A 17,333-nucleotide genomic window follows, 5' to 3' on the forward strand; every position below is an offset into this window, starting at 1 on the left:
ATATCACTCTATCATTGCAGTTTTCATGAAGTATCAACTAAAAGTCCTCAGGAGAAATAAAAACTGACACCAGTGAGTCACTGACACTAAAAATACAGAGCAAAAATATGAGCTCAGATCATCTGAGCTGAAAAATGTTTGAGTTCAATGAAAAAAAAAAAAAAGGATTTTTGTCTGGTTTTCCGTTACAAATATCTATCTATCTATCTATCTATCTATCTATCTATATATATATATATATATATATATGTATGTATATAACAAATAACATTCTTAAATCAAGATATATTTACTTGAGAAGCAAAATTACAAACATTATTAAGTCTTGTTTTCTGAAAAATGTATCAGAATTAGGTTCATGCTTTAAACACGAGAAAGGTTCAATGGGACCTTTTTTATATATTCATATTTTTTCATAAATTATTCAGAAACAAGATATAATATGTCATTTTGCATTTCAAGTTAATGTATTTTGATTTAAAAATGTTACTTATTTATACTGGAAAACATGACAAAAATGTTGTGAAAACTAAATTTGAAATGAGTTTTATTGGCATTTAGGCTGATTCAGTGACGCTAAATAATATTTTTGACTTGAATAAAACTAGTTAATTTAGATGTTTAAGTTGCAATTTATTTCAGTGTATAAGAAACACCTGCAAGGAACATCTGAGAGCTATTCGATATCCATTCAATATCCATTTAATAATTTACTGGAGATGCAAAATGACAAATTATATGACATCTTTTTTTCTGGAAATTATATCCAAATTAAATTTTGTTTTTAAAAACGAATTTACAAAAATCCATCAGTGGTGTAAAAAAATAAAAATAAAAAAACTTTAAAAAAGATAATTTTTCTGACCCCACTGATATATATATATATATATATATATATATATATATATATATATATATATAATATATATATATTATATATATATATATATATATATATATATTTGTCTATATCTAAGTTTAAAAAACTCACTTAATTTTGATACATTTATCAAAAAATATCATGTAATATTTTATGTTTATCTTGTATCTTGATTCAAGAATATTTAGATATTTATACTGGAAAAAAAAGACAAAAATACTGTTTTTTTGCTGACTTTTCATTGCATACTTTGGTATCTTAACAAATTATTATCTCGGCACGTTGGTATAAATTCATGCATTCAGGTAGATTCAGTGATGTTAAATAATATTTCTGACTTGAATAAAATGCAATTGTTATTTAAACAGTTAAACAGTTACATGAAGCGTTAAATGTATGGAAGCATATGGGTATCAAAATTAATTTTAAAATGTAATTTGCAAAACGGCATTGCATTTCTTTATTTAAAAGTACATTTTCCCATACATATGTGCAACGTTTAGTGTGAACTGAAAATGAAAATTTAATTATATAATTTACATTTGCATTTCCTACAGTACTTTTAATATGTAATTTAAAAACATATTTTAACGCTTTATAAGTTGCAAAATTAAAAGGAAATTGTATTACCCAAATTGATTAGATGTTTAAAATGTCCATGCAAAAGCTGTAGCAAAATTCCTAAATGCATTGAGACTTACCATGAGATAATTGTAGCAAAATGCAGTGTGAATTGGACAATAGGTCATGTTAAAATATGTTTTTAATGTACATATTAAAACTAGTGTAGGAAATGCAAATCTAAATTATATAATTGAATTTTAATCTTCATTTTCCACTAAACGTTGCACGTATTTTTTTTGAAATTTTAATTTATATATAGAGATGTATTGCAATTTTACAAATTACATTTTAAAATGAATTTTGATACCCATACGCTTCCATATTAAATGAGATTTTCAGGTTGTGATTTTTTTCAGGACCACTCAGGTTCATATTTCAGTGCTGTTGAGGTCAGATGTGTGATTATCTGTCGGTCTGGTGTCTGACCTGTAGGGTGTGAGGATGTTCAGCGGCGGAGGTTGTTCGCACAGCTCGTACGTCTCCTGCATGGGGACGGGAAGAGACTGACGCTCAAACAGCTGCTGGTCCTGGACGGTGGAGCTGCGGAAGGCCTTCCTCATGGTGATGTCCTGAAGAGACACTGAGACACAAACACACACCGTATCAGACCCACATCTGCCTTTCTACAGGTGAGTCTTTACAGTTTCTTGAAACACTTACAAGACTGACACAAACAAACACTAGGGGCTCATATTACGTGAGAAGTGTGAGAGCACAAACCAACATTTGGTTAAAACGGTCTTTACACCACAGCTAAAAGTTTGGGATCAGTAAGACTTGTGATGTGTTTAAAGAAGTCTCTTCTGCTCATCAAGGCTGCATTTATTTAATCAAAAATACAGAAAATAAACAGTAATCTTGCAAAATGTTATTACAATATAAAATAATGGTTTCTATTTTAATATCCTTTAAAATATAATTTATTTCTGTGATGCGCAGCTGTATTTTCAGCATCATTACTCCAGTATAAAGTGTCACATGATCTTCAGAAATCATTCTAATATGATGATTTATTATTAGAATTATTAATGTGGCCAACAGTTTTTTTTTTTTTTTTTGGAAACTGCAATATTTTTTTGAAGAATAAAAAGTTAAAAAGAACAGCATTTATTGAAAATATAAATCTTTTCTAACAATATAAATCTTTGCTATCACTTCTTATCAATTTAACACATCCTCGCTGAATAAAAGTTTTAATTTCTTTCAAAAAAAAAGAAAGAATTAAAATTTTCTGACCCCAAACTTTTGAACAGTAGTGTATATTGTTAGAAAAGATTTCTATTTTAAATAAATGTTCTTCTTTTTAACTTTTTATTCATCAGAGAATCATTAAAAAAATTATCACAGGCTCCAAAATAAAAAATAAAACATACTCCTGAAATAGTCTCATATTTTAAATCAGTCAATGCAATTTATTTTTTATTTATTTAAATTAAATAAAAATGTATTATATTTTACATTTATATTAAATTCAATTAGCTGTGGTTTTTGACACACTTAAGTATACCTTTATATGTACTTCTATAGTTTTTGAAATATGTCTAAATCTTGTAAACTAAAATAATGTAATTTCTATTTAAATATGTTTGTATTTAATACACATCTGCAATGATAAGGTAGCAATTTAGTGCATTTAAAATATATTAACTTATAATGTAACATTGAAGAACTCACTACAATACAATACATGTATATATATATTTATATACATCAAAATAAGTGTATTTCTTTAAAGCACGACAAAAGATTATTAAATTTAAAATGTACTTTAAAGGCTTTTAATCTGACATTAAAACACATTTGTAAAAATCTGTTAAGTACACTTAAGTTGCCTTTTGTTTTATTAATATTATATGCAAGTAGTTTAGACTTTTAAGGTTTAAAGTACACTACTAAGTGCACTTCAGTACAATTAAGTGCACTTTTTAACAAGGATAAAAAATAGTCAACCTAAAAGTCAAACTAAATATTATATGAGCTATTTATTTATTTTTATTTTTTATTTATTTGCATGATTTTTTGCAACCATGTTACCAAAATATGTGTGTCTGAATATAAATTACAGCCTGATTTGGTCATAATTTTCATTAAATAAAACAATTCAAATGCATATGACAAATTTGCCGATTTAGCCTGAAAGAAGACGTTTAAGTCAGTCTTGATGTAGATGTAGGCTTGAGAAGAGAAGAGAATATTTTTATGGTATTTGTGCAGATTGAAAGACATGATCCGTGTGAACAGAGTCATAAAGCACGAGCTGCGTAACATCTCAAGATTTGCTCCTCTTGTGTTCCTCGGATGAACGAGCTTCATGTGGGTTTGAAGCGACACAAAGGTGAGTAAATGATGGCGGCTTTTATAGGAAAATCTTTACATGCTGTCGATATCTGCAGAGAGCGGAGCGCTGCGGGTGAATGAAGACTCTTTCATACTGATGTGTTTCTAAAGCCGTGAATCTAAACACTCTCAATGAACTCGATGTGTGTGTGCGTTTATTAGCAGCTCTTCATCATCATCCTCTGAGCAGAAACTGCAACATGTTTTCATCTGTTTTCAGTGAATGTTTTGTCACAGAACTGAAACCGAAGCAGCGGATGATTCCAGTTTAGATCAGGCTTATTATTGTTCAAACTAAAGCATTAAAATAATAATAATGCATTACTTAAAACAAATGCAACTTAAATAAAATAAAATGTATTGTTTATGTATTGCATAAACTTTCAGCTGTCTCATAAACTTGTGTTTATTTTATTACGGCAACATTTCTTGTTTTTAAAAATATACAGACATTAAAAACTAATTAAATGACCAAAACACAACAAAATTTTAAAAACTAACTACAATTAAAGTGAAAAAAATAATTTTCATTTAAAATAATAATAAAAACTATAATAGTATACATCAATGATAATAAAATAATACTGATTCACATCAGGTTATTATTATTTTTCAATTGAATTTACTTATTTGCCTAATTTTAAAATATGTAATAAAAATGCTTGATAGTGTGTGTGTGTGTGTGTGTGTGTGTGTGTGTGTATATATATAATTTTTGCACACTTAAAAGATTCAGATCATCAAACTAATTTTAATATTACACAAAGATAACCAGAGTAAGTTTTGAAATAATGATTTTATTTATTAAGGGAAAAAAGCTGTCCAATCGGCCTGGCACTACGTGAGAAAGTAATATTAAAATTGATAGTAAAAAAAAAAAATGTAAGTTGCAAATAAAACGCTTAGTTGAAAATAAAAGATTTAGTCTTCATAATTTCATAATTTTACAAATAACTTGATATTTTCTTGCCATTATTTGAACACACACATACTGTATATACTGTATGTATATTTACATTTATGCATTAAGCCGACCCTTTCATCCAAAGAGCTTTTTATTGTCAGATGGATTTGCAACACTTCCTGTAAAACAACCCACAAACTAACAGCATTCTTGAGATGACTCTGACGTGTTGACGGACCACTAGAAACGTTACCCGTCCAGATGAATTATGGGTCATCACGAGCCTCAGTTTGACCACAGACCAGCAGAGACTGAGGATCTGCAGTTAATTCAGATCAGACGCTCTGCATGAAGTGTGTTCATATGTTCATAAACCGAGGCATTAAAATTACAATTTTAATTTACCCATGACATTAAATTTGATTCGCCTGAACTGAAACAAAATTCAACAGTGATATAAAGTGTTATTTTACAATTAAGAGACTGTTATAGATTTATATATATATATTTATATATCTTTTTTTTTTTTTTTTTATATCTTGCATAAGTTATTTTTACATTTTGCTATTTTGTTTTAATTTCAGTTCAAGTGTTTTGCCATTTTTATTCAAATTAAAAAAGGTAATCGTGACTTTTTACCTCATAATTCATACTCTGTTTCTTACAATTCTGAGAATTTAATTTCAAGATGTAATCTTAGAATTTTGCCATATTTCTTTGCAATTCTGAGTTTACGTGTCTTTGTTTTATTTTTTTTTTTTTTATTAAATTTTCTAAAATTTTTATATTCAATTATTCATTTTCAGTTAGCAAATTATTATTAATAATATATATATAGATTGATTTTTGCTGACACTTTATATTTTTATATATGTATATGGGAGAGTGTGTATCTCTGGTGATCTATCAATTAATCCAATTAACCTTCACTCTTTATTTTTTATTATTTTTAAATGTCCTATTATTAAAAAAAAAAAACATTATTTTATTATATTATTATTTAATTTGATTTTATTTTTTTGTTGTAAGTTTTTATTTTAATTGGAAATTTTTTCAGTTTTTTTTTTTTAAATTTTTTTTTATTACATTATGTATTAAATGTATATGTTTATTATTAATTAGGCCTTATATTAAATGTATTATTATTATTTATATCATTACATTTATATTAATAATTTTATTAAAACCCTGGAAATCAAACTTTTGATGCAAGTGTATTTTATTTTTTTTTGTAAATAAAAAGAAATATTTTGCATGCGTAATATTCACAACACCATTAGCTGTTTAAAAAGGTTTCATCATGTCACACCGCAGGAACATCAAGATCCCAGACTCGAGAGCTGCAGGTCCTCCAGGGCTTTTCACTTCGGATCCTTCCGTGTCGGTCTGAAGCAGAATCGGATTGACGCAGCGTCTGGGATGGATGTGTCCTTACAGACGCGGATCACTTCACCGCGAGAGACGGGCGGCGGGATCTCCTCACGGTAATTCTGCTCACCATTACAGCTATTACTGTCTCACAGAAGACAGCGGCTGAACCCACACCGGCCCGGCCTCCGTAATAAAGCCCGCTTCCAGAGACTGGAGTTCACGGAGCGCGGCGTAATTGAAATAGTTTCAGGCTGATAAAAACAGTGGAGGAGTGTGAGAGAGAGAAGAGGTCATCATGACAGCGCTGCTCATATATTAGACTGCTGCTCTTTATATCCAACCCACGTTTACACTCACTATACAGAGAGCAACAGTCCAGCTCGGGAGGGAAAAACCCTCTCTCTCCCTCTATATGCTACCAGTGAAAAGTTCGGGATCAGTGAGACTTGTGATGTGTTTTAAAGAAGTCTCTTCTGCTCATCAAGGCTGCATTTATTTGATCAAAAATACAGAAAAAAACAGTAATCTTGCAAAATGTTATTAGAATATAAAATAATGGTTTCTATTTTAATATTCTTTAAAATATAATTTATTTCTGTGATGCAAAGCTGAATTTCCATCATCATTACTCCAGTCTTCAGTGTCACATGATCTTCAGAAAATCATTATAATATGCTGATTTATTAATGTGCTGCCAAATTTTTTTTTTTTGGAAACTGCGATACTTTTTTCAGGATTCTTTAATGAATAAAAGTTAAAAAGAACAGCATTTATTGAAAATATAAATCTTTTCTAACGATATAAATCTTTGCTATCACTTCTTATCAATTTAACACATCCCCGCTGAATAAAAGTTTTAATTTCTTTCAAAAAAAGAAAGAATACAAATGTACTGACCACAAACTTTTTTTGTGTTGTTGTTAGAGTATTTTTTTTTTTTTTATAAATGATTTTTGTTTTTTTTATTTTTTTTTTTATAAAGGATTCCTGAAAAAAAAGTATCACAGGTTCCAAAATAATATGAAGCAGCAGAACAGTTTCCAGCACTTATTATTCTCACTGATTATGCACTTTGTTATTCTTCTTGTTATTTCCCCGCAGCGGCTAAAGAACGGGAAGTCTCACACACTGACAGAAAACGGCTTACTTCTGCGTTATAAAATAAGGTAGATGGTAACCAGGGCTTCTAACAGCTGCAGCAGTGATGCGATGATTTTACTCATTAGCAATTGGCTCTTTTGCTATTATTGAGTGTTGCATTTCCCCATTCAAAACTACACGAGTGACACGTCTTGGGTTTTCTGTAGTCTTTGCCTATGCGTTGCTTTTATTGATGCACACACATCACTTGCACACAATGCCGTATCACACGGAGCGAACACAGATACTTGTTGTCAGCGCTACACTATTATAATAAAATAGTTTCTATACTGAATCGCTACTTTAGATTTCTCAACAACTACGTGTTTTTGAAGTAACACAGTTTTAATGTTTGTAGGGACAGAGAAACAGGTAATTCACACACACACACACACACACACACACACACACACACACACATTTCATCTCTCTCTCTCTCTCTCTCTCTCTCTCTCTCTCTCACTCACTCTAAAAATGGCCATATTTGAGAAAAACGTTGAGTAGTTTGCATGACTGCATATAGGTGTCAGTCATTTAATATTTCTATTGTAAAACAGTTGACAAACATTCAATGATTTGCAGCTTCACCTCTCCTTCAGTGTTAAACAGAAGCTTTGCTCTGAAATTCGCGCTCTGCTTCTGTGAACGTTAAACCCCGCCTACTTTGATTTGATTGGCCAGATCAATTGTTTTGACATTGACGAGCACCGCTGAGGCACAGCAGGCTGAAAATGTTACTTATAAAACATTTTTGTCATCTTAATAAGAGCGCTGCATAATGTAGAGCAGCAGATCAGTGCAAATATTGGTGCACTTTGTTCAGTTTGGCCATTTCTAATTATTGGAGGGGGAACTTGATTTTGATTTTTAATAATAACTGCTGAACCTTTAAAGACAGCGCTCTTGTGAGCTTGATTGTGCTTGCTTTTGTTGAGGCCGCTTGCATTAATTTAACTTTTTTTTTTTTCAAAATCATGTTTAATAGCGTAATTTGCGGTGAAAAACTACATTACCCATGATGCTGTACACAAAATTCCACCAATCAGAGAGTCGCAGCGAGCAAAGTGCACAATTTCTTATGAGGAGTGCACACCAAACGCGAAGCGAATATTTGCATCGTGTTACTGATTTACTCGCGGAATGTTTTTTTGTGTCACTCTTGCGAATAAAAATAAATAAATTTTCTTTTTCAATTTTCTGATACAACCGGATGTGTCAATAAGCTCTTCGCTGATTGGCTTGAGTGACAATGCTAATTTTCCACTCAAGTTCAAATATTTGAAGTTGCACGGAAGACGCGATTGACGCAATTTGCATTATTCGCCTCGTCCGGTGAGAATTCACATCTACTTGCATCTTTGCATCAACTTTGTATGTAATCTACTCGTGCAAATAATTGAATTCGCTTTTGTCGCGCTATCAAAATGCGGGGTATTGAAATCGCTTTTGAATGAGCGCTCGCTGTTTACTTTCGGTTTTGCGAACACACCACTCTGTGTCGGATGCAGGGTTGCCAAGTCTGTGTTTTTCACGCAATTGTGCTACCGTTAAACTATTTCTGTGCGTTACAGGTTTGAAATATTGCATGAATTACATTTGACTGAAATGCTTGTATTGAAATATTTAGCATTAGATGTTAAGTTTTGTGAAAGAGGGTCACTGCTAGGAAGCCTTTGAGCTGTGTTTATAATCAATGTGCATAACAATGACTGTTAAATATGCATTTTAAGTAGAGAATCAGAGAATCAGTTATTAAAAATGACATATTTTGAGTTTTGATATTTGGGATATGGTCTTTGGGCTACTTTGGGCTGTTTTGACTGCCATGGGTTAGTATTGTCACACAAACCTGGCAACCCTGATCCTAGCTAACAAATGAGGTTATAGCAACGTTGTGGTAATGTTGTTTTGAAATCACACAAACCTGGCAACCCTGATCCTAGCTAACAAAACGCTTATTAAATTGCACAAAAATGTTTGTACAACATCATATTGACTTTATTTTTAACCATATCTGAATTTGAATCGAGAAACATTAAAATGTTCCAGTTTTCAGCATTGCTAATAATCAGAAATGTTTCTTGTAGCAGTAATCTCATATTAGAATGATTTCTGAAGGAAAGATCACGTTCTTGATTTTGTTTGTGCGTTTGGTTTTGGACCTGACGACTGGAGTAGTAATGATGCTGAAAATCAGCTGCACATCACAGAAATAAATTACACTTTAACAGATATTCACAGAGAAAATTGTTATTTTAAATTGTAATAATATTTCAATTTTTTTACTGTATTTTTGATCAAATAAATGCAGCTTTGGTGAGCATAAGAGACTTTTTTCAATGAATTATTATTACATTTTGTCAGATAGATATGTATAATAAATTGATAAAATGATCCCAATGGGCACTGGTTTCTGGGACGGAGCAAAACCACTTTTTTTGGCCCAGAAATGACTATTTACGTGTGAAATTCTGTCAGACTGAGCTCAGGCGTCCTGCCAGTGGATAAGAGGAATCTCTCTCTCTCTCTGTCTGTTATCAGATATCTCAGCTCTGTCGAGCTTCCAGAAAACATGCTGTCAGTTTCACCAGTCGAGAAACTCAATCACAGCCGATAACAGACTGAACTGACTGAGTGTGTGTGTGTGTGTGTGTGTGTGTGTGTGTGTGTGTGTGTGTGTGTGTGTGTGTGTGTGTGTGTGTGTGGCCGATTGCTTTTTGTATTTGTGGATTTGTTTTTGTGTTTCTTTTCCTCTTTGGGGTCGAGCTGAGTGACGCTGATTGACAGGCGGTCGACTCTCTCCTGAAGCGAATTCACTCTAAATGTGAAGGTGTGAGCTTCATTAAAGAGCTCGCCGAACAAATCCTCCGCATATTTACCTGAATACACACAAAACACCCCAAAACAAAAGAAAAAACACATTATTTTCATGAGAATTATTCTTCTCTTGATTCTCTGATGTGATTCTTATTACTGTAATAAAACAAGATTTTATTTACATCAGCATCAGTTTAAGGCAGTTCAAAAATGATGAACAGATACACATTAGAAAAAGTTATAAGAAGTTAACGCATATATAAATAAAATACATAGATTTTTTAAATTATTTTTTAAATAATTATTATTTTTACATTTTTTAAAAATTATTCTTAAATAAATATTATTTTTAAAATAATAATTTCTTTATATAATATACAAATATATAAAGTATGCAAAATAAAATAAATAAATATAAAATCATAAAGTAATCATTAAGTTTTTTTTTTATTAAATTGTTGTTGTTGTTCAGCATATTTTAATATTATATATTTTTTTTTTAATTATTAAGTTGTTAAAATTTTGTATTTAGTGAGAAATTGTAAAATTTAAAAAATGAGAAAAATAAAAAAAATTAAATATTTATATATAATAATGTATTATATATTATTTATATTTTATAGTTTTTTTATGTTATATAGAATATATTATAGTGTTTATGATAATAAAAAAGTAATAAAGTTAATAATATAAATAAAATAATAAAAAGTATAAATTTTTTATGCAAAATATAAATTCAGTTTTTCTTTAGACAAATGTTACCATGATGATTAAATATTTTGCAATTTAAAATACAAGAAGAATAATGATAATAAATAAATAAAGATTTTTAAAGATATTAATGAAGATATTCCTTTTAATTCTGGGTTGAAATGTGTTCTATCCAGATGTACAGAGTACAGTGAGCAGTGATACAGTACTGTAATGCATCGCAGATGTGCAGTGTGTATTTAGAGACAGAAGAGCGTGTGTGTGGAGAGCTGGACTCACTCAGGCTGCTCAGCTGACGGATCACGTTGGCCAGAGAGATGTTGGTCACACACTCCAGCTCGTTCTTGATGCTGTGTGGCAGAGCTGTGTGACACAGGTGACGAGGCTCGATACTGCGCTTGACCAGCGGCATCCTGACGCTCTCGCTCGCTCACCACACCTAACAGAGAGAGAGAGAGAGAGAGAGAGAGAGAGAGAGTCACTCGCTCGCTCACCACACCTGAGAGAGAGAGAGAGAGAGAGAGAGAGAAGATGACGGGGGACGGATAGAGAGAGACCGAGGATTGAGGTGGGGAAGATAGAGATTTGAGAGAGAGAGAGTCGTCTTCGCTTCGCTCACCACACCGTACAGAGAGCGGAGATGAAGAGTCACTCGCTCGCTCACCACACCTGACAGAGAGAGAGAGAGAGTCACTCGCTCGCTCCCCACACCTGACAGCTGTGAGAGTTGCGTGGAGAATCACAGCTGCTCGAGACGCTCAGGCAGAAATAATCACATTATTAGAGAGAGGAATAATCCAATAATAACAATATATCTCAGGAGGAATCATAGAAACAGCCAACAATCACAGACTGTTCATTCAGATTCATTCATTTTCTTTTCTTTTTTTTTTTTTTTATATATTTTTTTTTTATATTATAAAATTAACACGTACACACATTTTTCTATAATATTTTTATACAGTTAATTATAATTAAAAAATGAATAATAATAATAAATAATAATTAAATTATATTTTTTTAAATGATTGCTATATATAATACATTTGCATTTGTGATAACTTCAGATCAGTTATAATTTCAAATAAATAATAATTAAATACATTTTTACAAATACAAATGACTAAATATTTTTTTATATTTTATATAAATATAAATGTATATATTATTTACATAAATCACAATAAGTTATAATTTAAAATAATAATTATTAACACTAATAAATATTTTTTTTAATTAAAATAATTGCTATATATATTAATATATATATCTATACACACACACACACACACACACACACATATATATAAAATACTTTAATTTTTGATAATTTTTGAAAATTTGATAACTTAAAACCAATTTAAATTTAAAATAAATAATATTAATTACATTTTTACAATTAAAAATTGTTTTTTATTTGTAATGGAATATATATATTATTTTATTTATTTATTTATTATTTTATTGTTTTTAAATGGTTCTTAATTAATGAAGTGTCAATATATATTTGTAATGGAATATATATATTATTTTATTTATTTATTTATTATCTTATTATTTTAATATTTGATGTATTATTTTTTGATACAAAATAAAGATAAAGTTAAAGATGATTAAAGTATTTAGACACGTTCCAAATATTGGTAACACAGCTGCAATAAATCTAAATGAAGTGTAATATTAAAGGGCTCATATAATAGTTGATTTTAATAGTTGTTGTTGATTCAATGTTGTGGATGTAGGTGGATGCAGTTCTGAAGATGAGTTTCTGATCTGGTTTTCTGATGTAGTGTTGTGTGTGAAGGAGCTCGTTTGTCTTGTTTGTTTGTTTTGTTTTTGTAGTTGATCGTTTGTCTTGTTTAATGAGTGTCTGCTGATGTTTTTCTGTTTATTAATTTTTTTTCATATACTGTGTTATATTATTTTTTTGTGTTAATTTTTTTACAGTATATATTAATATTTGAAATGAGATTTTTTTTTACTCAGTTTTTATTTTATTTGTATTTTTATTTTTAGTGTAATTTTGCTATTTTTATTAGTTTATTTTTTTATATTTATATTTAGATCTAGATTATTTTTCAATTGTAGTTTATTAATTTTATTTAATTAATTTATTTATATTTTTTATTTTATTTTATTCATTTTAGTACATATTTTATATGTTACAGTCTCACATGCTGAGGCTGAGTAAGAGGCATTTCTACTATATATATATATAGATTTTGTCTGTGATTTAAAATGTGGTTTTGAATGTGAGTGTTAATTTTTAATTTCACATTTTTAATAATATCTCATCAAATGTAACATTTTAAAATGTTTTAGAAAAAACATACACTGGTGTATAAAGGTTTGGGGTCAGTAAGATTTTTTAATGTTTAGTTAAAAGTCTCTTCTGCTCACCAAGTCTGCATTTATTTGATCAAAAATACAGTTAAAAAATGTGAAATATTATTACAGTTTAAACAAAGTGAATTTCAAAGTGAATATGTGTTAAACTGTAATTTATTTCTGTGATGTGCAGCTGTATTTTCAGCATCATTACTCCAGTCTTCAGTGTCACATGATCTGCACAAAATCATTCAATATGATTCTAGATGATTTGCTGCTCAAGAAACATTTCTGATTATTATCAATGTTGTGCTGCACAATATTTTAGTGGAAACCGATATATTTTATTTTTTTCAGGATTCATAGATGAATAGAAAGTTCAAAAGAACAGCATTTATTTGAAATAGAAAACTTTCGTAACATTAGAAATGTCTTCACTGTCACTTTTGATCAATTTAATGAAGCCTTGATGAATAAAAGTATTCATTTCTGACCCAAACTTTAAAAAAAAATTACTGTTTCTTACTATAAATATGAAAATAGCAGTCTTTAGCAGTCTGATAAAGTCCAGTAAGAAGTGTTTTTTCCCTTTAGCTAATCTTTTGAAGACACTACAGAAAGCTGCGAACGATTGGATCCGCAGTGTCCTGCACTAAAACTGACCCTGAACAAACACTCCACTGCATTTGCATGAAGACAGAGACCAATCACAGAGAGCGGAACGCTCCCGCAGCAGCCAATCAGAGCGCAGCCAGCCTAGCCTCAGCCAATCAGAGGTCTGGACGGCTGTGGATGTGATCGGCCCAACAGCTGGTTTCCATTAGAGTCTCCTGAGATTCTCACACGGGACACAGAAGAGCCGAGAGAGCAAGACTCTTACGTAACACACACACATATAATCGCTCATGAACCCATGGCTCCGTCTCGTTATGTCTGGATAACGAGCAGCTTCATCTCAAGCAGTGAACTCTCATTTGTTACAGCGTCGTCCAGGCCAGAAGGCGTGTGCTGTTGTTTCTGCATTATGTGTATGTGCAAATTCCCAAGAAATGCATGATCAAACTGATCAAATACACGCAGTGAATGCAATGCAATTCACTTAGGATAAAAGCGCCTGCCAAATGCATGAGTGTCAATGCAGAGCGAACCGCATGGCATGCTCTATCCCACAATGCAATGCACTCAAACTGATCTCCACTCTCAAGTGTGATGGATGAAGCTGGCACGAAACCACACATTTTAATATCTCTTCTTTGAGTTATTATTTGGGCAGAATGCCAAAAGACATTTTACACCAAATTCATTTAGTAAATATATATGCAAAGTGGCCGAAAAAAAAGTATGAATATATAAAAAATACATTTAAAAATAGCAAAATAAGAATATATATATATATATATATATATATGTTTAAATTGTAATTTGAATGCAATGTAATGTTTAAATTATTAACATATAATACACTATAACATATATGCCAAAAAAGTATAAAACATTAAAAATAACACTTTTTTTGTGTGTGTGCATGTATATTTTTTTATGTATAATTTTATCATGTTTACACACACACACACACACACACACACACATATAATCCTTAAATTATAATTTTAATGCAAAAATGCTAATATTATGAACATGCATATAATACACTTCTTCTTAAACAGAAGTCTTTTACACCCAAATCTTAAAATGCAATGTAAACATTAAATCTAAAATGTTAAATATGTGTAAATATTTTGGTTGCATGCCATGTGTGGCAACATGCATTTATTTTATAAATATATATTTGCGATAAATAAATATATGCGTAATGTGACCAAAAGTACAGCATATTAATTTTTTTATTAATATTATATTAATTTACATTGCATATTTTATACTATTAATATTTTATGTATAATATATTTAATATTAATATTTTAAAAGCATGCAGGACAGCACTCCAGTAGACAAATGAATGAAAATATTTATATTTATTTAATAAAACATTTAAATATATTTAAAATACAATTAAATATTTGTATTTTATATCATGCTATTAATTCAGTAATTCAGTTTCTCACACATTTATTTGTTTATTTATCCATTTTAACTTTGGGGTGAATTATTTCTTTTGGATGTGATATCTCTGGGTGTTAAAAGCAAGTTAAAGCAGGAGAATGCGTCTGAAATGAGTCTGTTGTAGCTGTGATCGTCTTGGAGAGCGTCTCTGAGGCCGCAGCTGTATCTGATGAATGAAGCCTCCTCGAGCGCCGGAGCAGATCTGGGATCAGCGTGTTCTGTGTGTAATTGAATGCGAGTACCGTGCCGTGCTCGTGTTCGCTCTGACCTTCACCACTGATGTGTCAACCTGCATGAATAAATAAGACACGCGAGCTGAGGCTGATATCCCAGAGTGCTGCGCTCTTATCTGCGTCTACAGCCGACTCTGGACATGCGCACACACACAGTGCATCACTGACAGCTCAAACTCAGTCCATATACAGCAGAAATAAAGCACCAGTCACAATGTGAGCTGCCGATGAGTGTCTGTCATTGATCCAGCGGTCTGAATTAGAGCTGCATGATTAGACATCCACGTGAACGTCCAGAGAGACTGATTAGCATAGCTCGAGTCAACACTGATGAATCCTCCGGAGAAATCACAGCTGCTTCGGGAATGAAACGCACTGGAATCTGAGTCTTAACGAGGAGAGACCTCCGACACATGATGATACTGTATATATGACTCGGATGATGGACAGACACATATACGGAATACTTCTCATATTAAGACATCATTTCAAACCCAAAAGGACACTGAGGAACGAAATGATGCTGTGAGCGAAACACTGAACTATAATCACTGATACATAAAAACATCTACTTCAAAAATGGTAAAATACAGTTTTACGGCTGGAAAGAAACGTTTATCGCTTGCAAACTATACATAAACGGCCAGTTGTACTGCTTTTGTCCATCATTTGATCATAATTACTGCTGCCATGGTCTAATTTACAGCACCTCCTGCATTCTATGAAACATTTGGAAAAGTTTGATCAGAAATGCACCTAAACCAGCTCATACTAATTAGTCTAGTTGGACTGTAAGTGGTTAGTAAATAAGATGCATATGCAGAATCCTGCAGCGAAACTTCAAAATTGTTTAGTATATTCAGCAACCCTTGACTTTAAAATTTGCATAAAATTTGAATATCTTAATGTTTTTAATGCATATTATTGACCTTACTGAACGATTCATCCATGCATATTCCATTTTTAAAATCATTTATATATATATATATATATATATATATATATATATATATATATATATATATATATATATACTATATATATAATAGAATAAGAAAAAAATTATTAAACAAATTTATGAAAATTATAATACATAATATAGAAGTACATTATGCATTTTATTATATACCAATTATTTTAGGCATGTTATTTTTTTATTTTGTAATAAAAAATATAGTCACAAATCATAATATTTGTCATTTATCAGTATTAAATAATTAATAGACAAAAAAAATATTTTCAATAATTTTAGTGAATTTTAAGAAAATATTATTTGAAATAAATCTAATTTAGTGTTATTAAATATAATTTTTAATATTTTCAATAATTTTAGTGAATTTTAAGAAAATATTATTTGAAATAAATCTAATTTAGTGTTATTAATAATATTTTTCTTAAATCATAGTCATTTAAACTTGGAATGAAATTTGAATATATTATACTATATATATATATACACACACACACACACACACACACACACACACACACACACACACACACGCCTGTATATATAGAGAGAAATATGATGATCTTTTTCAATTATCAGAGTTTAACTAATTTTGATAATTTTTTTGTAATTTTCAAAATATTTTAAGTTTTAAGAAAATATGGTGTGAAATAAGTAGATAAATTCAGTAATGTATGTGGGTGTCATTTATCATTCTGCAATATGAATTTCTATTAAACAGATATATAATTATTTTAGAATTTATTAAAAATGCATATTTTTAATCACTCCTATTTTTTTAAAATTTGAGTAAATTTGGAATATTTTACATATTATTGATATTATTGTGGATGATAATTTTTTTTTTAATTTAAATATAATTTTTTATTTATTTATTTTTTTAAGAAACTTTTGCACATGTGTGTATCACAACACATAAGAAAGGGTTTTCTGTCATTTCCTCTTTTTTCCTGT

The 17,333-nt window shown here is 30.2% G+C and overlaps 1 protein-coding gene across 4 annotated transcripts in view; it reads right to left on the reverse strand.

The window, feature by feature from the left end:
• The window catches only part of wasf1 (WASP family member 1), a 61,176-nt gene that overhangs the window by 22,968 nt on the left and 20,875 nt on the right, over positions 1-17,333 (reverse strand). For 2 of the 4 annotated variants that reach the window (XM_042746596.1, XM_042746595.1), the window contains exon 1: positions 1,931-2,138. In XM_042746596.1, the coding sequence (XP_042602530.1) occupies positions 1,931-2,064 (134 nt within the window). In that variant the 5' untranslated portion in view covers positions 2,065-2,138. Of the gene's footprint in view, positions 1-1,930; positions 2,139-10,000; positions 10,136-11,063; positions 11,224-17,333 lie in introns of those variants that run through there. The other 2 variants (XM_042746597.1, XM_042746594.1) reach the window with 2 other exon arrangements.

Source organism: Cyprinus carpio, chromosome B20, assembly GCF_018340385.1.
Source record: "Cyprinus carpio isolate SPL01 chromosome B20, ASM1834038v1, whole genome shotgun sequence".
NCBI lineage: Eukaryota > Metazoa > Chordata > Actinopteri > Cypriniformes > Cyprinidae > Cyprinus > Cyprinus carpio.